We start from the raw sequence: 26,168 nt of genomic DNA, 5'->3' as shown, positions 1-26,168 counted from the left end.
ACCGGCCGAGCTCAAGTAAGTATTCCCCAAAGTAACCAGACAATGTCATGCTATGTTTATCAGTTTCAATGGAACAGCATGCTAGAATAGGACTAAGGATCTAGGAGGATGCCTTACATGCCTGCTTTATGTGTTCCAGCCTTATGAGAATTGCATGCTAGAAATTGAGTAGACAGCAGTAGAATAGTCTGTTTAGGTTATGCCTGATAGTATGAGTTCAACATTATATGCTAGTGCAGTTTCTCGTTATGAGAATAGATTTTCTTGAGTAGTTCCTGTATCCGAATGCTGCTTGCTTTGTGCTTTGTGGGACTCCAAGTGATGGGAGTTAGCCATTAGGTGAATACGTTACATCACATGGGATTAGGGTTGGATAATCTCAGAGTGTTAGATTTGGCCCGGATGCGTAGCTCTCGTTTGAGTCCAACAGTGATCAGCAATGGTAAAAAGGGATCTGGTGGAGTCAAGGCAGTCCTTGAAGAAGGTACAGATAGATGTGGAAGGTAGTATGGGCCCGTACAACTGAAAGCAGAGGATATGTACCTGAACCGAGGAAGGCCGAGATAAGACCAGGGAGCCTGTAGTGGATGTGGTTCCTCGAGAGATATCATTATCGCTAACAGTTGTTGTTTATATATTGTAGAATGGTGGTACTACGATCGAGGCCAGTAGTTGGCAGTTCAGGAGAGGGATCAGGTTCGAGATCAGGTTCCGAGCTAGGGGATGAGAGGCTACGCGAGTTCATCGCGTCAAAGATCACCAGGGGCATCCTTGAGTCGACTGCCATTATCTTCGGGTCGATCAAGGAAGGGATAGTTGAGTTGATGGAGGATCTCCTCAGGGCATTCAGGAGTCACATGGCATCTGGCCAGTCGGGATCTCGCACACTGTCCTTTAAGGACTTCAGGGGCAGTGGTGCACCGGATTTTCATTGGGCGAAAGACCCCATAGCTGCCAGGCGGTGGAAGGTGAGGTTTGCAGCAGGGTGTTTACGAGACCGAGCTAGAGATTGGTGGGAGTCCGTCGGTGACGCATTGGGAGCCTCGGTTGTCGAGGCTATGACCTGGTCGGACTTTGTGACCAGATTCAGGGCAGATTTTGCGCCGGCTGTCAAGCTTCAGCAGCTGGCCAGAGAGTTTTTAGATATGAGGCAGACGACGGAGACTGTGGCAGAGATCACCGCCAAGTTCCGGGAGAGGGCGTTGTTAGTGTGCCAGTATGCAGGTGATGAGGATATGAGGCGGACCCGCTATCATGACATGCTACGATCTGACATCCGGGAGCATGTTAATTTTTCAACTTGCCCTACCCTGGATTCCATGATTGCCAGGGCTAGGGAGAGGGAGATTGATCTGTAGCATATCCGGAAGAGGAAGGCAGAGGAGGGACATGTTACAGGGGCTTCGGGGAAGAAGCCCAAGGGATCAGATGTTGGGCCAAAAGGCCAACAGGGGCGAGGCCGTTGCAGGAAATTCGGCAAGATGCACGAGGGAGCGTGCAAGTTGGGATCGTCAAGCTGCTATAAGTGCGGCAAGTTAGGGCATTTTAGAAGGGATTATATCGCCCCTGCACCTGTCTTCTCAACGTCTGAGTTGTTGTGCTTCCACTGCAATTAGAGGGGCCACAAGAAGGCCAAATGCCCCCAGTTGACAGCAACATCCGCGCCAGTGAAGGCGCCAGCTCCAGCGACCCTGCGGATCACAGATGGCCGGAAGGGCAAGTCGGAGGCTCCAGTGGTGAGGAGTCAGGCCTTTCAGCTGACGACAGAGGAGGCACGCACCACACCCGATGTGGTGACGGGTATGATTCCTTATTTATGCTTTTATGTTATGTTGTTGTAATTTTGATATGTTATATGTATGTGCTCTGCTTAGGATCGTTCCATGTGAACGGTATCCCAGTTCAGGTGTTGTTCGATTCGGGGGCTACCCGATCATTTGTTTCTCTTGCACTTAGCAAGAAGTTTCTTGAGTCTTCGGGCAGGTTGAATTGCCCTTTAGAGGTGGAGATTGCGGACGACCGGTCGGTTCGAGCATCAGAGGTTTTCCGGGATTGTGTATTGAGATTGTTTGAGGAGCGGTATCTGGTTGACCTCGTTCCCATTCCGTTGCGGGGAAACAAGGTCATTATTGGTATGGATTGGCTGAGCCCCAATGGGGCAGTGATAGACTGCGCGCAGCAGCTAGTGCGAGTCAGAGCCTCAAGTGAGGGAGAGTTGGTGATTCAGGGTGAGAGACCACAGCGAGGGCCAGCCTTACGCTCGGTGGCAAGGGCAAGGTGTTACCTTCAGCAGGGTTGTGCAGGATATGTCGCTTATGTCATAGACTCCCGGGAGGTGGGTAAGGCGACAGTGGGCGACATGCCTGTGGTTCGAGAGTTTGCAGATGTATTCCCCGAGGAGTTGCCTGGGATACCTCCGGAGAGGCAGGTGGAGTTCAGGATCGACCTAGTCCCTGGTGCGGCTCCGATAGCCAAGGCACCGTATCGGTTGGCTCCTCCTGAGATGCAGGAGTTGTCTGCACAGCTACAACAAGGGATTCATTAGACCGAGCAGTTCACCCTGGGGAGCCTCGATTATGTTTGTGAAGAAGAAGGACGGGTCGCATCGGGTGTGTATAGACTATCGAGAGCTGAACAAGGTAACAGTGAAGAACCGTTACCCACTCCCGAGGATTGATGATCTCTTTGACCAGTTACAGGGAGCATCTTGGTTCACCAAGATCGATTTGCGTTCAGGTTATCATCAGATGAGGGTCAGAGAGGAGGATGTGCAAACGACCATGTTTCAGATGCGCTATGGCCATTATGAGTTCGTGGTGATGCCGTTTGGGCTCACCAATGCTCCTTCTGTGTTCATGGAGCTCATGAACCGCGTGTGCGGACCGATGCTGGATCGGTCTGTGATAGTTTTCATTGATGACATCTTGGTTTATTCCAAGACGCAGGAGGAGCACGAGGGGCATCTCCGAGAGGTGTTGGAGACCCTGAGGAGAGAGAGCTTATATACTAAGTTCTCCAAGTGTGAGTTCTGGTTGCGCGAGGTGCAGTTTCTTGGGCACCTTGTCAACCAGGACGGGATTTCAATAGACCCGGCCAAGGTGGAGGCCGTGATGAGATAGGAGGTTCCGAAGTCTCCATCCGAGATTCGGAGTTTCCTGGGTTTAGCGGGATATTATCGGAGATTCATCCAGGATTTCTCCAAGATAGCCGTACCATTGACCAGGCTAACAAGGAAGGCCGTGGTCTTTCGTTGGGGGCCTAAGCAGCAGGCAACGTTCGAGATACTGAGACAGAGATTGTGCGAGGCACCAATCTTATCCCTGCCAGAGGGCATAGAGGATTTTGTTGTGTACTGCGATGCATCCATCTCAGGTTTGGCGCGGTATTGATGCAGAGAGGGCATGTCATCGCCTACGTGTCGAGGCAGCTGAAGCCTCACGAGGCGAATTACCCGACGCATGACTTGGAGCTGGGGGTTGTTGATGTGCACAAAAGTACCCACTAATTTTAATATTTATAACCTAACAAACTTAGACTATCTATGCACTTATAGGCAGTGTACCTAGTCAGATTACAGTATAGCTTAGGTAAGTCGGGTGTCGATCACAGGGAACGGTGGATTAATTTAATATATTTAATTATAGGTTACAGGTTACACAAAAAGAATAAAGAAATAAATATCAAACTAACAATTAATTAACTACTCTTGATAAACTAACAGGAAAGCAAATCTTTTCAGGTACTTTGGTTTAGACAAATTACACCTTAAAAACATAGACAATTGCATACACAAATTCATTTATTCATGTTCACCGATTCCTAAAATGATTAGATTCGCGTTCCCTATAACTAATCCTTTAGCAAACAAGTCAATTTAAACAGTGATCAATTGATTAAACTAACATGCTTCCTAGTGTTCAGTTCGTATCAAGCAAGACTTGTAAATTTAGTTAATCAATTTAGACATTTAATTAACCTCTTGTTGATGGTCATCAAACAAGGCTCACACATTAATTTACTTATTCTCAAGTTAATCCTAGTTTCACATTCGTTATTTCTAGTCTTATTATCTCGATAGTCATCAAAAATCATAAGAGACAAGCAAATCAAGCAGATGTTCATACAACTTAATTCACTTAACAATTAACAGAAAATAATCATCATTAACACATAAGGATCTTTGAACAAGCTTGGCAAGATAAATTAACACACAAATAAACTATTCAATATAGCAATTAGTCTAATAATCAAAGTTTCATTCAATCATAAACACAAAGTAAAAGGTTTTTACACCCAAATCAGAAACTAAATACAGAAAAGTACCACAATAGAATGCTAAACATGGTCACGTTAGCAATCCATATGATTACCGACATGTATTCGCTCTCCAACCCTTCCGATCTCCGCTCCCGTTAGCTTAACGGCCTTCCGGCCGCCTTCTAGACCCTCAAAACGGCTTTATAGAAGTTAATTGTCGACTAAATTAGGTTAGAAGTCGAATTCCCCTTCCTGGTTAGCTGAAAATCGCCATTTATAGTCTTTGTAACCGATCTAAGTACGCTGGGCGTACTTAGGATTACGCGGTGCGTACTCAAGATTTACTCGCGATCAAGTCTATCCGGTGCAAGCGTGTACGCGGGGCGTAACCTTAAGGTACGCGGGGCGTAATCCACTTTGGTCGTTACGCGGCGCGTAATGGTTATGGACGCGGGGCGTACTTGGTTTCTCAACATTCTTTTCTTTCTTTTAGCTTCTAAGCCCGGGTTCCGCTTCAGTCTTTTCTTTTGTGCTTTATCGACAACAAATAGCTGCAAAACATAATTCAAAGTATTATGAGTACTTTTTAGTTCTAAAATAGAATAAATAAGGCCAAAATATTAAGATAAAGTGCATAAAAATATATATATATAAATACACATATCAGTTGTTGTGTTCGCCCTCAAGATTTGGCGTCATACACTGACCATAAGAGTTTGAGGTACCTCATGGATCAGCCGAATCTAAACATGAGGCAGCGTTGGTGGTTGGATGTGGTAAAGGATTACGATTGCGAGATCCTTTATCACCCAGGGAAGGCCAATGTGGTGGCCGACGCGCTTAGCCGTAAGGCAGCGCCGATCCGAGATATCTGCCTATGGATGATAGTAGTGACTCCGCTGTTGGAGCGGATTCGGGAGGCTCGGCAGGAGGCTATGAAGTAGGAACATCGGAAGAGTGAGCGGATTGTGGGGCAGGTTTCCTCCTTCGACTATGATAGCCGAGGGTTATTGACTCTTCACCGTAGGGTGTGGGTCCCTTATCATGGAGGCGTGCATCAGGTTCTGATGGAAGAGGCGCACAAAACCCGGTTCTCTATTCATCCCAAGGCGACGAAGATGTATAGGGATCTTCGTCTAGACTATTGGTGGCCCTGCATGAAGCGGGATGTGGCTTGGTACGTTGAGTGGTGTTTAACCTGCAAGAAGGTCAAGGCCGAGCATCAGAGACCGCACGGCAAGATGCAGCCGTTGGACATCCCGTTGTGGAAATGGGAAGATATTACGATGGATTTTATCATGAAGCTTCCCAAGACCGCGCGAGGAGTGGATTCGATATGGGTCATTGTGGATCGATTGACCAAGAGTGCCCATTTTATTCCAATTCAGGAGAGCATATCGGCCGAAAATTTGGCCGACATCTATATCAGGGAGATAGTGGCGCGGCACGGGGTGCCAGTATCCGTGATTTCAGATAGGGATGTGCGTTTTACTTCCAGGTCTTGGAAGAAATTTCATGACGAGTTGGGCACTCGTCTACATTTTAGCACCGCCTTTCACCCGCAGACAGATGGTCAGAGTGAGCGGACCATCCAGACTCTTAAGGATATGTTGCGGGCATGTGTGCTAGACTTCGGTGGTAATTGGGATGCCTATCTTCCTCTAGCTGAGTTCTCGTACAACAACAACTACCACACGAGTATTGACCGTCCTCCCTTCGAGATGTTGTACGGGAGGAGATGCAGGACCCCGATATGTTGAGGTGAATTTGGCCAAAGGGTCATGGGGAGCACCGAAGTGGTGCTCAAGACGACCGAAAAGATTCAGCAAGTTTGGAGCACGCTTCAGACTGCATAGAGTCGGCAGAAAAGTTATGCCGACAAGCGCCGTTCAGACTTGGAATTCCAAGTCGGGGATATGGTTCTTCTAAAGGTATCGCCATGGAAAGGCGTCATCCGATTCAGAAAATGAGGCAAGTTGGGCCCAAGGTACATCGGGCCATTCAGGTTTGTAGCCCGGGTGGGCAAGGTGGCGTATAGGTTGGATCTGCCAGCCGAACTCAAACAGATCCACAACACTTTCCACGTCTCTTAGTTGCGGAAGTGTTTGGTGGACGACTCGGCAGTGGTGCCTTTGGAGGATATTCAGGTCAATGACAACCTGAATTACATCGAGCGGCCTGTGGCAATCCTCGATATGAAGTCGAAGTACCTAAGGAACAAGAGGGTGGAACTCGTGAAGGTGCAATGGCAGCACCGGAAGGGATCAGAGTGGACTTGGGAGCCGGTGGAAGAGATGATGGAGCACTACCCTGAGCTGTTCCAGGATCGAGCAGCAGAGTTCGAGGACGAAGTCTAAAATAAGTGGGGGAGATTTGTAGCACCTGGTTCCTGGTATGTATTCCTTGTAATTAATATTTCTTAAGTAATGCAATTTACCTTGGACTCGATGAGTCGGAGGACTAACTCGCCGAGTAGAAGCTGGATGAGACGTGGGGTCTGAGCCTCGGACTCGGCGAGTAGGCCCTGTTTGGACAAAAACCCTAACCCGAGTGTTTGCACCCTATTTAATCACTCTAACTCGGCCTCTCTTGTCCCTAACACTTCCAGAAGAGCTGTAGAGCAAAAACCTAGCCCCTTTTTGTCCTTGTGAGTGATTTTGGCCTTGTGAAGGAAGTCTGAAGCTTAAGAGAAGAAGAAGGAGGTGGAAGAGTTCAAGGAGGAGAAGTAGATCTGACATCTACCCTGCAAGAGGCTTCCATTCAGGTAGAAAAGTCCCTACCTTGATCACTAGTTCATTAGATTCCCTTTTTGTCCCTAATTGGTGGTTTTCAAGCCCTAAAACACCAAACTCCATGTGTTTGTGGTTTATGATCCGAAAGGACTTCAGATCTAGACCTTATGGACGTATTAGAAGTATAAAGTTTCTGTGGTTGAAGTGATTGAGGTCCCCATTGAGTGTATGACCTCATAAAGAGGTTGGATTTGCCTTTTGGAGCTTGTAGGGCCATGCATGCACGTAAAGTTTGCAACTTTATGTGATAAGCATGCCCTAGGAACATATATCTATGGTTTGGAAGCGTTGCATGTCTCAGTTTTGGTCTGTATGGGAAATGGGTCGAAGGGACTCGGCGAGTCCCAAAGTGGAACTCGGCGAGTTCTATGAAGATGGCCTTAGACTCGGCGAGTTGGATGAACAACTCAGCGAGTCCTATGAAGATTGCATGGAACTCGACGAGTTGTTCTTCAAACTCGGCGAGTCATATGAACTGTTACTGAGTAAGAGGGGTTTAGGTGTTGACGCTCCAACCCTTCGTATCCGCACGCAGAATTAGCAATTTAACGTGTAGCAATAGTCCCAGAAACCCAAATCCTCATAAAGGATGCTCTTGTGATGATTTGGAAGCGAGTAGGAGATCTGCTCGTATGGACTCGGCGAGTTGCTCTTGGACTCGGCGATTCAGATCGCGATCCGATTCTATCGTCCCAAGTAGTGAGTTAAGGGTGACTCAGTGAGTGGGAAAAGGGACTTGTAGAGTAGGACCGGGTTAGTGGGAGAAGGACTCGGGGAGTCGGTGCCATGATTCGGCGAGTCCAGTCAACTGGAAGTTGACTTTGACCAATGAGTTGACCTTGGACCAGGGGTGGGTCAGTCATCTGACCTAAGGGTGTTTATGAGTGGCTAATTTATGTTTATCATTTATAGCCAGAGGATTACCGATTCAGCAGTCAGGCGCTTAGCAAGCAGACTTTCAGCAACTACTTTTCGAGGTGAGTTGCCTTGTGGGTCTAAGGCTACAATGCTGGCCCACTAGTAGGAGTTGTATGATCAGATGATTGTCTCTATGATATTCATCTAGGGTTGCTACTACCTGTGTTATTTTTATGTGCTAGTATGATATGATACTATGTGCTAGTGACAGTAGGGGAGATAGTCCCCAGATTACCGGTCGATAGGACCAAAGGGGCAGTCATACCCAGCCATGCTAGATAGATTATGTGATACGTGTTATGTGGTAGTGATAAGGGGTGAAATAGTCCCCAGGATCCGGTCGAGAGGACCGAAGGGGAGACTAACACCCAGGTATGCTAGTCAGCATCCGGTCGAGAGGACCGAATGGGAGACCAGCACCTAGATATGTTAGTCAGTATCCGGTCGAGAGGACCGAAGGGGTAGGTCGGGCACCCAGATATGCCTGAAAATATATGTATGTTATGTGGTTATTTGGTATATGGTACGGTGGGGGAACTCACTAAGCTTCGTGCTTACGGTTTATAGTTTTGTTTTCAGGTACCTCTTCAGCGAAAGGGAAGGAGCTGGCGCGGTAGCGGCACATCATACATGCACATTGTTTTCCGCACCATGAGTCATTCTGGGACTTTGTACTCTGATATTTGATTGTTTTCATATTTCGGTTTTCAGACACGATGTGTGTTACGAAATGGTTTGATCAGACAATGTTTTATTTACAAATGTTTTCTAAAGTATTGATTTAAAAACAAAATTTTTGGACGTAAAATTTGGGTCGTTACACTATCAGCTCACAATACCTTGTAATTGTAATTACATTTGAGTAATTGTCTTAATGAAGACTCTGTGACTCAATCAATCGATTAAAATAAATAGAATAAAATAGATTTATACCACAGGAAGGAGAAATCTTCAACAACTTGATCAATCATGGAATAAGACACGAGAACGGGATATTTCACTGGAAGGAGAGATCTTCAGCTGCTGTCGATTTAAGATTTGTAGTTGAGTATGTTTTTAGTCAGATCAGAAGGCGTCAAAAAATCAATCCATCGGAGGAGCTGTAATACTCGATCGACATAGGATCGTCTTCTCCAACCGAACATTCGATTGGATCTCTATACAAATGATTCTACTCCAACTGGACATTTGATAGGATTGTCTTCTCCAAATCGACAAGTCAAGATCTGATTTAGAATAAAGCGATTAACCTAATGTTTCTTTGTAGATGATCAGTGTAGGTTTCAATCAACTAAACAATGCAGTTCTTCACATCCTCTCATACTTTGACGATGATTTCTGGATTTAAGATCCGATGATTTTAGATCAGAGGTGTGATGAAGGGTAGAGAGAGGCAAGATCGATAGAGAGAGAGAGAGAGAGAAAGAGAGAGAGAGAGAGAGAGAGAGAGAGAGATGGAATAGAGAGTTAACGTGCTTAAATGTAACTGATTTATTTCAATATGATGCCCCCGTACCATTTTATTTTTAGATATTTACGAAAATGTCACAAAGCATCCTAACCCTCTATTATTTTAATCTAACAGATATTGTTTAGTTCTCAGGAAACTATAAATTCTCAAATGATCATTCCTCTCACTCTCCTCTCCTCTCTCTCTCTCTCTCTCTCTCTCTCTCTCTGTGTATATATATATATATATATATATATATATATATATATATATATATATATATATATATATATATACACACTCTAATAAATGAAAATCATTTTTGACACCTGTAATTTTCTCATACATTTGCCACATGACATTTTGTCATAGTTTTAAATTAAATTATATACATATGTCATTTTATGGTTTTTATATTTATATTAAATTCCATATGGTTATAAATGGATATTAATATTAACAATCACCATTATCAATATACTCAGGAAGCACCGAAAGGCGATCAAAACGTCGGGACTTCCAAGGACGATCAATCTGAACCGCCGGAGACAACGCAGGAACAGGGTCACGGTTCCGCTTGGATGAAGCGGACATGATATAGATAGACAATAGGACAACACAAATAAACAGAGCAATCAAAGCAGAAAACACAAAAATTAAGAAGAACGGAGAGCAAATTTTACCTTATAGAGAGAAAAACGAAAGAGGAGGAAGGAGATCGTTCACCAAAAAGAAAGAGAAACGGAGAACAAAGAGGATGATGAAAGAAAGAGAACTGGCCATCGATTGACACGTGCGACCGACAAAATGATGCAACAAACAACGTAAAGACACGTTGATAAAAATTTACAAAACACCCCCTACAAATCATAGAAATTGGCAAAAGTATAAGGAAGGAAAGAAGAGGGACGATTGTTGGACAAATTTCAACAATTTTACTGTTGAAATTTTTTACAATCTTAATATATATATATATATATATATATATATATATATATAATTCACTTTTTTAATTTGAAATTCCTAATTGATTTTAATGTCGATAAATTAGGAACAAAATTAACGGGGTTTTTTTTTTTTGTAAATATAGTCTCTACATCTTCCTTTTTATATTCTTATTTCTTCTCTCTCAATGATGATTTTTTATAATAAATGGTATATAAAAATCTATTATATTACTATATTATTGATTTATTAAAAAACTTACGCGTCAAAACGAGAATATTGAATATAATATAGAAGAAACCTAATGTTTTGAGTAATTTTATCCTGTTTTATTTTTCGAATATATAGAAAATATATGCTAAAATATAATAAAGATTATTATAATATATTATATTTAACATCATATTAATTTGTTTCTTTTAATTTTGTTATTATATTAAATAAGAAAATGATATAAATAAAATTAAATATTTTTTAATTACGCATTTAAAAAATTGTTTTATGTAATGAATATTTTTTATAAGATAAAGTTTTTATGTAATAGTATATAACTATTATCTAATTAGGGATGAACAAGATGTATGTTGCAACTAAACTGATTACAATTTGACATTTAACTTTTTTTTAATTAACTCGTGTATTACATGGGTCTCGCATCTAATATATATATATATATATATATATATATATATATATATATATATATATATATATATATATTCTCTAATAAATGAATGTTTTTTCGCCACTTGTCACACTCTCATTCATTTTGTCACATGTCATTTTGTGGTTATTTTGAATTAATTTTTATTTCATATGTAATTTTGTGGTTTTCCTATTTTATTAAATTCTATATGGTATTTAAATTTAATAATAAATGCATATCAATTTTATTAATGGACTTTCCTTATAACTTCAAAACTTTAAAATAAAATCTCATTAATTTGCTTTGATTATTTTATCAAATGATTTGTTTAAATTTAAAAGAAAAAAAAACACTTTAATTTTAGTAATTCAATATTTTTCTCATTTTTCTTATAAATTCAAATTTGTCAAATGTTTATACATATTTAATTGTTTTAAATACACATATGTCATACATGGGCTTACACCTAGTGTGTGTGTGTGTGTGTGTCTATATATATATATATATATATATATATATATATATATATATATATATATATATATATATATAAGTTTACACTGTAGTGTTATATATTTAGATTAATAATTTAAGTATTTTATACAAATTGTTCCAAAATTATATCTTTAAAATGATAACGGTTTACATCCAACAATTAAAACTAATAAATTAAGTATTATATGTTAAAAGTTAAAAAAAAAACATAACTTTATAAGTAGAACTAAAGATATTATTTTAATATTGAAATTTAGTTTATGTATGATTATACTTTAGATTTCATATTTATTTAACTTAATTAACCAAATTATAATTATTATTAGAAAGAAATTTAAAAGTCATGGGAGTTTCAAATGAATGTGATGAAAGGGAAAATGTATGAGAGTTTCAAATGAATATGGTGAAAGGAAAAATGCTAGCTTTATAATGATATAATGATAATGATAATGATAATGATATATATATATATATATATATATATATATATATATATATATATATATCTTCTCTAATAAATGAATGTTTTTTTGCCACTTGTCACAATCTCATTCATTTTGTCACATGTCATATTGTGGTTATTTTGAATTAATTTTTATTTCATATGTAATTTTATGGTTTTCCTATTTTATTAAATTTCATATGGTATTTAAATTTAATAATAAATGCATATCAATTTTATTAATGGACTTTCCTTATAACTTCAAAATTTTAAAATAAAATCTCATTAATTTGCTTTGATTATTTTATCTAAATGATTTGTTTAAATTTAAAAGAGAAAAAAAACACTTTAATTCTAGTAATTCAATATTTTTTTCATTTTTCTTATAAATTCAAATTTGTCAAATGTTTATACATATTTAATTGTTTTAAATACACCTATGTCATACATGGGGCTTACACCTAGTGTGTGTGTATATATATATATATATATATATATATATATATATATATATATCATTATCATTATATATCATTATAAAGCTAGCATTTTTCCTTTCACCATATTCATTTGAAACTCTCATACATTTTTCCTTTCATCACATTCATTTGAAACTCCCTTGACTTTTCAATTTCTTTCTAATAATAATTATAATTTGGTTAATTAAGTTAAATAAATATGAAATCTAAAGTATAATCATACATAAACTAAATTTCAATATTAAAATAATATATTTAATTCTACTTATAAAATTATGTTTTTTTTAACTTTTAACATATAATACTTAATTTATTAGTTTTAATATATTGTTGGATGTAAACCGTTATCATTTTAAAGATACAATTTTGGAACAATTTGTATAAAATACTTAAATTATTAATCTAAATATATAACACTACAGTGTAAACTTAAATACAAATTTTAGTTTAACTTAAAAACCCAAAAAATATTTTGTAAATAGTTAAAAGTGATAAATTATAGTGTCTTTCTAATAATTATTATAAGTTGGTTAATAAAGTTAAATAAATATCAAACCTAAAGTGTCATCATAAATAAACTAAATTTTAATTTTAAAATAATATATTTCTTTCTACATATAAAGTTATGTCTTTAACTTTTAACATATTATACTTAATTTATTAGATTTAATATGTTGTTATATGTAAACCATTATTAGTTTAAAGCTACAACTTTTGAACAGCTTTGACAAAATACTTAAATTGTTAACTTAAATATAACATTATAATGTCGACTTAAATATAAATTTCAGTTCCACTTAAAAAACCAAAGAATATATTGTAAATAGTTAAAAGTAATAAATTGTAGTGATAAATACAAAAACTAAATTGTAATCTTGATTTAACTAAAATATTTCCTAAAGATACTTTTATAATAATTAAAAGTTTTCAAATAAGTAGCTTAAAATAACTTACAATAACAATAGTTAAAAATAACTTTATATAAATGATTATATTGTTACTTTTAAAATCAAAAAATAATGTTTGGTTTTCTAAATAATTATAATGATAGAAATTAAACCATTAACCAAATAAATTTTAAAAAATTAATTAACAATAACAACAACTATAAATAACATTAAATCATATATTATATTTAATTTTATTCATTTTTAACTCACGGGTAGAACTTATTCAAACGATTGAGATTATAAAGTTATAATAGACGTATATATTATCATATAATTCAAAATAACCAATATATTATATCAATTTAGTATACAAATTATTATATCAAATTTAACAATGTTATTGTTATATTTAAAAAAACATATATTTGTAAAGATTTCAACTATATATATGTTTCTGCGCATTACTATGTCCACTTAAATATAACTTTCAGTTCCACTTAAAAAACCCAAAAATATTTTGTAAATAGTTAATAGTGATAAACTGTAGTGATAAATGCAAAAACTAAATTGTAATCTCAATTTAACTAAAATATTTCGTAAAGATTTTTTTATAATCGTTAAAAGTTTCTAAATAAGTAGCTTAAAATAACTTTCAATAACAATAGTTAAAAATAACTCTATATAAATGATTATATTTTTACATTTAAAATCAAAAAATAATGTTTGATGTTTTAAATAATTATAATGATTGAAATTAAAACATTAAGCAAATAAATTTTAAAAAAAATTAATTAACAATAACAGCAACTATAAATAACATTAAACCATATATTATATTTAATTTTATTCATGTGTAACTTGCAGGTAGAAGTCATTCAAAAGATTGAGATTATTAAGTTATAATAGATGTATATATATTATAATATAATTCAAAATAATCAATATATTATATCAATTTTGTATACAAATTATTATATCAAATTTAACAACAACGTTATTGTTATATTAAAAAAAACATATATTTATAAAGACTTCAACTATATAGGTGTTTTTGCACAACGCACGGGCATTCGCCTAGTGTGTGTGTGTGTGTATATATATATATATATATATATATATATATATATATATATATATATATATATATATATCATACATACATACTTATATAGCTAGCATTTTTTTTTAATCCCATGCATTTGAAACCCCCTTTTTTAACTTACTTTCACCACATTCATTTGAAACTCTCATGACTTTTCAATTTCTTTACAATAATATTATAAATAAGTTAAATAATGTTCTATAAACAAGAAATGGTGTTTTATTACAATGTCTTCATCCCACATCGATGGTGACAATAAACAATAGAATGTTTCATCTTCTATAAATAGGAAAGGTTGTGAAATATTTCAAAGGGACCAAACTATAAGAACTTCCTCATGCCTACCTTTATAGGATTTTAAAGGTATTATTTCGTGAGATTATCTATATTGGCAGGTGTCCAGTTAACTTTTAGAATTCCAAAATTGGTTTTGAACCGAATTCTTTCAGGTTTAAACCGTGTTTCAGTTAGAAAAAAAAATTATGTAGCTGGGTATATTGAGTTGAACCGAAGTTGGATCAATTTGGACCGATAAAGGAATCATTTTCCTTTCACAACAAAGATTTGAAACTCCCATGATTTTTCAAATTATTTCTAATAATATTATAAATAAGTTACATAATTTTATATAAATATAAAAAAGCATTTACCTAAACCTAAAATTATAACTGTTTGAAAAATCACTTTGATTTAAAAACACGAAATATATACAAACCGGGTGTAACTAGAAAAAAAATATGTAGTTTGGTATGGTATATTTAGTTGAATCGGTCCGAGTTTGATCTATTTGGACTATAAAAGAAGCATTTTTCTTTTACTACATACATTTGAAATTCCCATGATTTTTCAAATTATTTCCAATGATATTTTAAAAAAGTTACATAATGTTATATAAATATAAAAAAAAACATCTACCTAAACATAAAATTATAATTGTTTGAAAATTCAATTTGATCAAAAGCACGAAATATATACGCAGATTATATTTTATAAATGAATTCTTTTTATAATGAACTTTTGAATCTTGAAAATACATATAAACAAACTTTCTATATTAAGTACCTAACAGAATTTATGATTTTAGAATTGAACAAAAAGTTATTCAATTAAAATTTACTTTTTTGGATAGCAACTTACGAGATTATAGAAAAATAGAACTATTGAACAATTAAGAAAGGGTAAACAAGAGAAATTGTGTTTTACTAAATAAGTTGAAAAATGTTTTATAAACAAGAAAACGTGTTTTATTACAATGTCTTCATCCCACATCGATGGTGAGAGTAAACAAGAGAACGCTTCCTCTTCTATAAATAGGAAAGATTGTGAAATGTTTCAATGGGACCAAACCATGAGAACTTCCTTATGCCTACCTTTTTAGGGTGTTGAGGGTACTCTTTGGTGAAATTGTCTTTATTGACAACTATCCATTTAAGTTTTAGAATCCCGAAAATGGTTTTGAACAAGATTTTTTTAGGTTTAAACAGAGTTTCAGTTGAAAAACCGTTATGTAGTTTGGTATATTGAGTTGAATCGGTCTGGGTTTGATCAATTTGGACCAATAAAGGAAGCATTTTCCTTTCAGCACGTACATTTGAAACTCCCATGATTTTTCAAATTGTTTCTAATAATATTATAAATAAGTTACCTAAACATAAAATTATAATTGTTTGAAAAATAATTTTGATTCAAAAACACAAAATATATACAAACCGGGTTTCAATAGAAAAATGTTTTGTAGTTTGGTATATTAAGTTGAATCGGTCCGAGTTTGATCAATTTGGACCGATAAATGAAACATTTTTCTTTCACCACATACATTTAAAACTCCCATGATTATTCAAATTGTTTATAATAATATTATAAGTTATGTAATGTTATATAAATATAAAAAAAAATTACCTAAACATAAAATTATAATTGTTTGAAAAATCACTTTGATTCAAAAGCATGAAATATATACTCAATTATATTTTATAAATAAATTCATTTTATAATGACATTTTGAATCATGAAAATACATATAAACAAACTTTCTATATTAAGTACCTAAATGAATTTATGATTTTAGGATTTAACAAAAAGTTATTCAGTAAAAACTTAATTTTTTATAGCAACTTACAAGATTATTAAAAAATAAAACTATTGGACAATAAATTTGTTGGATAACATTTTATTTTTATTATTTAATATTTTATTTAACAAAATGAAATTATTACCAAATAAATAAATGAGTTTAATTAAAATGTCTTCATCCCATATTAATCGTGAAAGTAAACAAGATAATGTATTCTCCTATTTAAGGAAATGTTGGGAAATATTTAAAAGGGGCAACCCATTCTCCTATATAAATAGGAAATGTAGTCCGCTGAGTAGCATTGTTTAACAAATGTATCAATGTAATATGGTGAATCAATAATTACCATCATATTTATAAATTTATTTTAAATTAATTACTATAACTGTTAAATACACCGTTTAGCAACATCTGGATTTTATCGCTACGAATATTTTAAAATTTTTAAATAGTAATTAACATTGTTCTTTTAAGTATATCCAAACAATTATTCTTGTAGGATAGTGGAATCATAGAATCAAAGCCGTTTATTAGAATCTTTTTTCTGCTTTAATATGAGTAAAGATAAAGAAAAATATTGATAATAATGTGTCAGGAAAGCCAGGCGCGTGACAATCACAGCCGTTTTATTAGAATATTCATGTGAAGCCCACGTAAACTTTTCCATCCACAAAAAAGCAGAATTATTTATGTACACGGCTTTCTAATTGTGCCCACTAATACGTCCTCGTACATACTGATAATCCTTTCTAGAGCTTAGTACTTTAACCCCCCTTTAATTTTACTTAAATCAATTTTATCCCCCTGAGATTTTTGAAAACTCCAATTCGAAGTGCAATTTTTAACAAACTTACTAATTGAAACAATTAATATGGATAAACAGTTCATATAATCTTGTTATGATGGACTTTTTTTTAACAAACTTACTAATTGAAACAATTAATATGGATAATTAGATATGACTCTTTTTTCTTTACATAATCTAAACATACTGATTTTTTTTAATTATGTTAACATTAAAATTGATAAATAAAAACTATATAATTTTTTCTTCAGAATGTAAACATAAAATAGTCATTTAGTCTTGTTCAAACAGATTATTCTCTATTTTATTTAATATGAAAAAAAAACAACCTATAAATATAACTTTTATTAAAAATACATAAAAAAAAAGGATGTAAAACAAATATAAACCCATACTCCATGTGAATATATTAATACTCTATGTAAAGGGCTAATAATGCAAATCACATGAAGTTAGAGGAGGTAAAAAACAAATATAATCCCATACTCTATGTTAAGTCTTGAGAATTGAGATACATCCAATTTGACTCACGTGAAATGAGGATGTATCTGCCACCTCCCACCAATCTCCGATTTTCCTCTATAAGTATTTAAATTTTCAGCTAGTAGTAGTGCTACACAAGTGATTTACAGTCGATTGAGAGAGAAAGAAAGAAGATGGGTACGGAAGTTGTGACTCCCCAACATGCTTCGATCGGTGATACTCCGGTGCCGGATCAGAGCTGCTGCAAGAAAGGACCTGGTTATGCCACACCGCTTGACGCCATGGCTGGTCCTAGAGAGTCTATCATCTACGTCACTTGCGTCTACACCGGTATCTACTTATCTCTATCCCCATCTTCTCCGATCTGATTTATGTTAAGTTAACTTCAGTTTTGAGTTCTATGTTCCGGTAAGACTTGAATCCGAAGTCCGTTACTTTGCTTCGAGGAAGAACTACAAATCTTGTATCTACGTACATGTTTGAGTGTGTGTTGATTGATCGGTGTTTACTGGTTCTGATAAGATTTATCATGTTATGATGTGAATTATCAATTATGCTAACATGATTGGAAATTGAAGAATCGAGATTGATCTCGACCCTGTTAACTGATATTTTGGGGAACAAAACCCTAGTAGTTGTTTGTAAATTGATTTCTTTGTTTATAAATAGGAACAGGAAAGGAAAAACCAGATTTCCTCGGAACAGTGGATGTCGATCCAACGTCGGAAACCTACTCGCAAGTCATCCACCGGTTGCCGATGCCTAATTTAGGCGACGAATTGCATCATTCCGGTTGGAACGCTTGCAGTTCTTGCTACAACGATTCAAACACTTCCCGTCGTTTCCTTGTTCTGCCGGCGCTTGTGTACATCTCTGCAACTCCCAACAAGACACCTATTTATTTACTTTTCAGCTGTGAATTTAACATCAATTGCTAAAAAGTTTCTATTTCATTTCTCCAGATCTGGTCGGATATACGCCATTGACACACAAAAGAATCCACGAGCTCCCACCTTCCATAAATCAGTCGAGCCTGATGAAATCTCAACCAAAACTGGTCTCGCATACCCCCACACTGCTCATTGTCTTGCTTCTGGCGACATAATGGTTTCTTGTCTTGGAGACAAAGATGGAAAAGCAGAAGGAAACGGGTTTCTTCTTCTTGACTCAGACTTCAATGTCAAAGGAAGGTAAGCACCACATTTACACAGTTTAATTAAACCTGCATATGTAGGGCCCATTTGTACTGACTTATACCGATTAAATTCCAGATGGGAAAAACCGGGGCATAGTCCATTGTTTGGGTATGATTATTGGTATCAACCTCGACATAATACCATGATCAGTACATCATGGGGAGCTCCTTCTGCTTTCACTAAGGGATTCAACCTTCAAGATGTTTCAGATGGTTTATATGGTCGTCATTTACATGTCTATAACTGGCCACATGGTGAACTTAAACAAACAATTGATTTAGGCCCTGATGGACTTCTGCCATTAGAGGTAAGCTCCAGAAACTTTCAATTAAAAAAAAATGTTCATCTTCATGAATCCACATTGGTTAAATTATCAATTATCAAACAGATAAGGTTCTTGCATGACCCGAGTAAAGACACAGGGTTTGTTGGATGTGCATTAAGCAGCAACATGGTGCGGTTTTTCAAGACTTCAGATGGATCATGGAGCCATGAGGTATAAATTTGAATTCCAGCGGAATCGGAATGTGAAATTCCATTCCGTGATGTGTTTTGTTTTTTTTTAATCGTTGTGTGGATTGGTGAATTGTAGGTGGTGATTAAGGTGAAACCAGTGAAGGTCCAAAACTGGATTTTACCAGAAATGCCAGGGCTAATAACGGATTTTTTAATTTCTCTTGATGATCGATTCCTTTACTTTGTGAATTGGTTACATGGAGATATTCGACAATATAACATTGAGGATCCCAAGAATCCGGTTTTGGTGGGTCAAGTTTGGGTAGGTGGGTTGTTTCAGAAAGGAAGCGCGGTTGTTGCTGAAAATGAAGATGGTACAACTTACCAGGTTGAGATTCCGGAGACCAAGGTATGGAATTAGAATTGGAATTGTTGATTCCATTGTTTTGTGGAATGGAATTGGATTATGATTGTTTGATTTTATATAGGGACACCGATTGATTGGGGGCCCACAGATGATTCAGCTGAGTTTAGATGGGAAGCGTTTGTATGTTACAAACTCGTTATTTAGCAAATGGGACAAACAGTTTTATCCGGAGGTGGTGGAGAAAGGATCTCACATGTTGCAGATTGATGTGGAGACTGAGAAAGGTGGACTTTGTGTAAACCCTAATTTTTATGTTGACTTTGGGGATGAACCAGATGGGGCTTGTTTGGCTCATGAAATGAGGTATCCAGGTGGTGATTGCACTTCAGATATATGGATTTGAATTTTCAACCATAAATAAGAATAAAGATCTTAGACTTTTTACTTTATGGAAATGTGAGATATATGTAGTATGTACTACTAGTATTTGAAATAAAGTTTCCATTTTAGTTTTGTTTATGATGATGAGTATGCACTTAGTTATGATGCACTAGATATATTTTGATTAACAGATAATGATATTGTTTGAATCCGGAATAGTTGTTCATTAGTATAATTTAATAAAAATATCATCTTTAATTATCAATTGGCATAACTCATATGTATACTTGATTAATCATTCAATATAAATATATACATGAAAATTTTTTGAAATGGAGGAGTAGGGAGGGTTAAAAACATGGTTGTTTAAGATCTCAGTTTTGACTTTAACATCTTACAATTTTAAGATTATGCAAGGGAAAAGCAATCACAAGGTCTTTAGGACTGATTTTGAAGCAAGTTTCTTATTGGAATCTTAGGATCTAGAGTCTAGACTAGGTCCTAAGATCTTACCATTGCTCAGATTTCATCATTTTTATTCTTTACTAGATATGAGACTCACGTACTACATTGGTTTATATATATATATATATATATATATATATATATATATATATATATATATATATAAAATTCTAAATATTTGAGAAATTTGAATTTATAGGAAAAATGAAAAAAATATTGAATTATAAAAATTAAAGTGTTTTTTTCTATAAATTTAAACAAATAATTTAGATAAATAAATAAAGGAAATTAATGAAGTTTTAATTTAGTAATTTTGAAATTAAAAGAAAATTTTATTAAGGAAATTAATATGCATTTATTATTGCATTTAAATACTATGTGGAATAAATAAAACAGAAAAACCATAAAATGAAATGTGAAATAAAAATTAATTCAAAATAATCACAAAATGACATTTGGCAAATTAAATGAGAGTGTGACAAATGACAAAAAAAAAAAAACAACAACTTTATTTATTAGAGTAGATTGTATAGTCAATTATTTAGTCTTCTAAACCTTAAGAGATTAGCATTTCTACTCAACACATGCATAGCTTAATAGGACATTTTCATAACATAACACATCGGATGTCTTTACTGCACAAAATGAAATTTTTAGAAACAGGGTGATTTAAAGACTTGATTACGAGGGTGTTCGAGTCGTTGATGCCAAAGAGACCAGCTTGAAGACAAAAAAAAAATAAGTGAGGTGGTGATGGAACATTTTAGAGAGATTGGTGTTTTCACATTGGATAGAGGTTGTTGACTTCTATAATTCTTAACAATAAAATTAAAAATGTGAAACTCGGTACTTAGGATCATGCTAATGGGTGGGGCAGCTTGAGCAATGGTCTAGGGCCTCCAAAAAATTTGGGACCCATTTTTATATACTTTATTATGTTAGTATAGAACAAGAAAAAATGAGCGGAAAAAGAAAAGAAAACGAAGCCAAAACAAAATTAGTAAAGAAGACTAACGGAGCGATTCTTTTGGCATGATCATCGCATTAAGTCTCTTACAACCATCGATCGAATGACTATATGAATCAATTCTATTTTTTTGTCAATAATAACAAAAAAAATCGATTTTAGTTTTTTCACGTAACCTTCTGATTTCCGATTTTAGTATCTTTTTTTTATTTCTAATTTCAGTCTTTTATCGTTACATTGATTTTGATAATCTAATTTTACACATTGTATAGTCTAAATTGTAAGATTATGTTATTGATGTTCACTTCTTTTAAGTTGGTTTTTTCATTTAAAAAAAAAAATAATATGTGTTTTCTTTTTAATTTTATGTTGATAACTTGAAACTCCAATATCACAGTTTTGAAACCCTTGACAATGGAGCCTAGAAAAAGATTCAATAATTGTTATCTTTGCTGCTCGAAAACAATTCAACGTCACAAGTTCACAACTAAATGTTTTTGTTTTCTTTACTTATTTTTTTCTCATTGTTTTAAAACTTTGAAATAATAGCATGTTGTCTAGAAACATTTATTTGGTAATGAGAAAATAAAAAAAGTAAAAAACAAAAAACCGAACTAGTATTGTTACAAAAACAATAGAATGATAAGCTTTTAATAATGCCCATTTAAAAAAAACAAAACAAAAAGGCCACCTCCGTTGCTAAAAAAAATTTAATGTAAGACCTCAATTTTTTTTTGTTATCTTGGGACCTCAAATCACGTTGGACCAGCATATCAATAGTGCACCCATTTCCAACAAATAAAATGAGGCTCATAGAAATTCTTAGTATACACGTCGTTATCAATTATCATGGACATGATATTCCTTAAATCATTCAAATTTCAAAGAGAACGCATTAAAAAGTTGTGGCAACCCAAAAAAGGTTCGAATATTCACTATTTTTATTGAATTTTAAATAGGTTTTGGTTTGTAAAATAAAAACCAAATAGTTTAAAAAAATAAATATTTCTAAACAAATGACAAGTCTACGTTAACAATTTTTTAAATAACTATAAACATAATTTCTTACTATATAAGCGTATTTTTTAAAGTAAAAAAGCCTGTATAAAACAAAAAGGAAATAACAAAAATGATTGCAATCCAAAACTAAACTTGAAACATTCTTTGTATCACATAAAATGTAAAAGACGACTCTTCTGCTTACAACTTACAAATCCAAATTCATTTCCTGTAATCATCAAACAACACAACAATTCACCTCTCACCCTTTCTCATTTTCTTATCTGAAATAACTTTTTCTTCAATCTTATTCGCAAATGTCACCTTTGGCCTCAACAAAGTCTGTTACATCACAAAAACCAACTTCCCCATTTTAGTTTTTACTCACAAATCTCCAAAAAAATAATAAAATTTAATATTTTTACTCACCATGCTTCTGCAATGAAAACTTAGATCCTCATTCATTTGTGCCAATCTTGCCCTTGCTACTTCTTCCTTATACAATGACTTTTCACACACTTCTTTCACCTATTAACGAATAAATTGAAAGTATAATGTTAAATGGAATGATGTAATAAAGAAATGAATGAAAGTAGTCTTGAAAAGATGATGTAATACCTCATTAGAATCAGCACCAGTTCTTTCCAGAATGTTCCTGAGAGAATTCATGTCATTGATGAGCTCTAAAGCAACCTCTTCAGCATCATGCATTTGGTTTCTTGAAAACTCAAATGATCTTTCTGCATGCAGACGAAAAGATGTGCAATTCAAACAGTTGCAGATCCCTCTGCATCCTCTTGGAGTTCTTTTCAAAATCCCATTTTTAGAAATATCACGATTAATTAAGGGAGTATTTAGTGGTGCAATCTGCAATAAAGATTCATGTGTGCTTCCATTAACTGCCTTCTGATTGTCATTTGTATCAACACTTGCCACAATTTCTAGATTAGAAGTTGTTTCTTCAACTAATTTCAGATCTTTAATGGGTGATTCCTGTTCCACCTTCATCAAACTGTCGGCTTCAGCTTGTAACTTCATCTCTGAATGTGATGTTGACTCGGTCAACTTTGTATCTGGTCCATGAGTATCCACAAGATTGTCATTTGAAACTTGAGCAACGGTTGTTGTACTTTCAGATGATGTTTCAATTGGAGTCAGAGTAGAAGTAGGAGAATCTGATTTCTCATCTGCAGTGGTTTGACTTTGAGATTCATCCACAATAATACTCTGATTAATCAAAGATGGTGTTGGTGGTTGTTGGTTTTGCTCTGAAGTGTTCTCAGGTTTTGAAAGTTGGTTGCTTTTTGAAACACCTATTCAGAAACCCCAAAAACAAAAGTTAAGCTAAATTAGCAACATGGATTGCAAAGATTTTGTAAGAAATGAAACTAACTTAAGTGAAGTATTACCTGAATCATCTCCTGAAACACTCATCAAGAATGGAAGCAATCTTCTGTGACTAAAGGATGTTGGAGTTTGCAGCATCTTCATCCTGGAACATGATTTGAGTACCTAATAAAAAATAAAAAAACCCACATCAGAATTCTTGATACTTAAACAGTGAAAGTCGCCATATTAGAGCAAGGAAAGGTGAAGATTACCAGATTAGATGATGAGACAGAATCATTGTTTTCATTGCTGAAATTTTTTACAGTGTCAGCACCTGTTGTCTTTAGAAGCACTTCTGGAGTTTTATCAAGATTGGGTTTATTATAAATGTCTGAATCAGGTGGTGTCATCTGTAGGCACTCCTCTATTGTTTCATTACAAGCGTCTTCTTGACTTTTCTGAATCGCATCAGACAATCCTGATCTGTTATTAGTTGGTGCAGTATCAACCTCCTGGTCTTTAGTGGGAACCATGTTACTTGATTTCTGACCTTTAGGTAATGTCGCCTCTACTATCTCAAAATTTGGAGAATCTGTCATAAAAACCAAGAATTAGCAGAAGCTAGAGGTGTAAATTGTAATCCATGAGATGGGTATGTATAAAAATGAATAGAAGCGATTGAGTTCATAGTTCATACGTACCATCTGTCCCTAGCTCCGTTAAATAAGGGAGCAACCTTCTATAGTTGAATGACTTCGAACTTATAAAGACCTTCTTCTTGCTACGCGGATTTGTCACCTATCATTTGATTCCGTAAAAAAATCATCAGTACACAGCTAGTCAACGAATAATGAACATCATCAATCTGATGTAAACATGAAATTTGACAAATGTGTAACGAATTTGCGGTTTTCAAAGAACTAAAGAAGCAGTAGATACAGGAAATCGTATAAGTTAATCGCATCTTACCGAAGATTGGCTCTTAATCATAGAACCTTGGGTATCTATGATTTCGTTTGCAACAGAAATGATACCATTCTTTTCTCCAGCCCCCTTGTTTTGGTCAGATTCTGCTACTCTTGGTGTCATCTCAACAAACTCATCAGCTTCAGTGACATTGTTCTCATTGACCAGAGAAGAATCCACGATATTTTCCGAGCTAGATTTTCGATCGAAGGCTACAGAGCTAGAAACCCCCAAATTACCATGACCAGCATCGCTTTCAGGATCAGCTTCCATGACATTGGTCTCACTAACCAGAAAAGAATCCACTGTATTTTCCGATGTAGGTTTCGGATCGGCGGCAACAGAGCTAGAAACCCCCAAATCACCATGACCAGCATCGCCTTCAGGAGAAGACATGTTAGGTTTAGGGTTTCCATCATACGTCTTCTGAAAGCCCATGTCTGATTTCAAATCGACGTTTCCAGAACTCAAAACCTCGTCTGTAATCGTTGTAGGAGAAAACACTCTCCTCGCGCGAAGATCCTTGACTGAGACTCCACTTGTAACATTATCAGCCGTGAACCCCCACGGTTCTTGCTTTGTAAGTACCCTAGTTGTCCCTTCAAGCGACAAGAGAGGATTACTGGCTCGAACGGAGTCGGGTCGAGCGTATCCGGATCTGTGCCGGTGAACATAGACCTGCGACTTGCTCCGTGTGAAAATGCCATCGGATATCGATGACTGATGCCTCCTCTTCCGAGATCTGAGACCTGCTTCCATCGCCTATCTTCTTCGGATCTAATGTTTTTTTCGGCGTTAGGGTTTTCCTCTAAATCGGACAGTGGTGGGAGGCGCCTAAAGAAGAGTGAAATCCGGCGGGAGTGACTACAAAAAATGTGCTGACATCTTAAATATAGCGGGAATGCTGTATGGGTTGGCGGGAAATCCTTATTTGCATTTAACTTATTAACTTTCACAAACTAACCATTTGAGAATTTTCTATCCCTCGTAATTTGACGACTACATTCATCTAGGGTTTCGATTTCGGATATTTGATATGTGGTATTGGAATTTGTATTTAAAATGTTTGATATTTGTTTTTTTCGATAACAAAAATTTGGTTTCGATTTTATATTATAATCGAAGACCCTAATTAAACTTCCAAAGTATTATGGAGCCCAGCGGTATCGGGTGTTGCCCTCCTTCTTAGAGGTTGATGGTTCAAATCTCATTTAAGACATATGTGAAATTATGAATATTTAAATATAAAGTAGATTTGTCGTTC

The 26,168-nt window shown here is 35.1% G+C and overlaps 2 protein-coding genes and 1 pseudogene across 2 annotated transcripts; 1 reads left to right on the top strand and 2 right to left on the bottom strand.

Annotated features, from left to right (window-relative positions):
- LOC145059984 (uncharacterized) overlaps positions 1-10,011 on the bottom strand; it is a 30,756-nt pseudogene extending 20,745 nt beyond the window's left edge.
- Positions 10,012-17,827: 7,816 nt separating this feature from the next.
- LOC145060099 (selenium-binding protein 1-like) lies at positions 17,828-20,316 on the top strand. Its single transcript, XM_079007824.1, has 7 exons — positions 17,828-18,108; positions 18,448-18,643; positions 18,741-18,968; positions 19,050-19,281; positions 19,363-19,470; positions 19,567-19,839; positions 19,919-20,316. The coding sequence occupies exons 1-7, from the start codon at positions 17,952-17,954 to the stop codon at positions 20,198-20,200; spliced, it is 1,476 nt and encodes a 491-aa protein (XP_078863950.1). The 5' UTR covers positions 17,828-17,951; the 3' UTR covers positions 20,201-20,316.
- A 2,415-nt stretch (positions 20,317-22,731) lies between these two features.
- LOC145060091 (uncharacterized) lies at positions 22,732-25,778 on the bottom strand. The gene is made up of 7 exons (XM_079007815.1): positions 24,908-25,778; positions 24,640-24,736; positions 24,211-24,530; positions 24,019-24,121; positions 23,228-23,922; positions 23,039-23,137; positions 22,732-22,951 (listed from the first exon to the last, which is right to left on the bottom strand). The coding sequence occupies exons 1-7, from the start codon at positions 25,661-25,663 to the stop codon at positions 22,865-22,867; spliced, it is 2,157 nt and encodes a 718-aa protein (XP_078863941.1). The 5' UTR covers positions 25,664-25,778; the 3' UTR covers positions 22,732-22,864.
- Between the last annotated feature and the right edge of the window lie 390 nt (positions 25,779-26,168).

Source organism: Lactuca serriola, chromosome 6, assembly GCF_051521515.1.
Source record: "Lactuca serriola cultivar US96UC23 chromosome 6, Lser_US96UC23_V15, whole genome shotgun sequence".
Lineage (NCBI taxonomy): Eukaryota > Viridiplantae > Streptophyta > Magnoliopsida > Asterales > Asteraceae > Lactuca > Lactuca serriola.
Note: the sequence above shows the minus strand (reverse complement) of the source record. Positions and strands in the feature narration are given on the sequence as shown.

Coding starts and splice junctions, on each gene's coding strand:
- LOC145060091 (XM_079007815.1), bottom strand. CDS start 25,663: ATGGAAGCAGGTCTCAGATCTCGGAAGAGGAGGCATCAGTCATCGATA. Junction 24,737..24,907: donor TGATTAAGAGCCAATCTTCG/GTAAGATGCGAT, acceptor ATCAAATGATAG/GTGACAAATCCGCGTAGCAA. Junction 23,138..23,227: donor CTGGTGCTGATTCTAATGAG/GTATTACATCAT, acceptor ATTCGTTAATAG/GTGAAAGAAGTGTGTGAAAA.
- LOC145060099 (XM_079007824.1), top strand. CDS start 17,952: ATGGGTACGGAAGTTGTGACTCCCCAACATGCTTCGATCGGTGATACT. Junction 18,644..18,740: donor CTTGTTCTGCCGGCGCTTGT/GTACATCTCTGC, acceptor TCATTTCTCCAG/ATCTGGTCGGATATACGCCA. Junction 18,969..19,049: donor GACTTCAATGTCAAAGGAAG/GTAAGCACCACA, acceptor ATTAAATTCCAG/ATGGGAAAAACCGGGGCATA.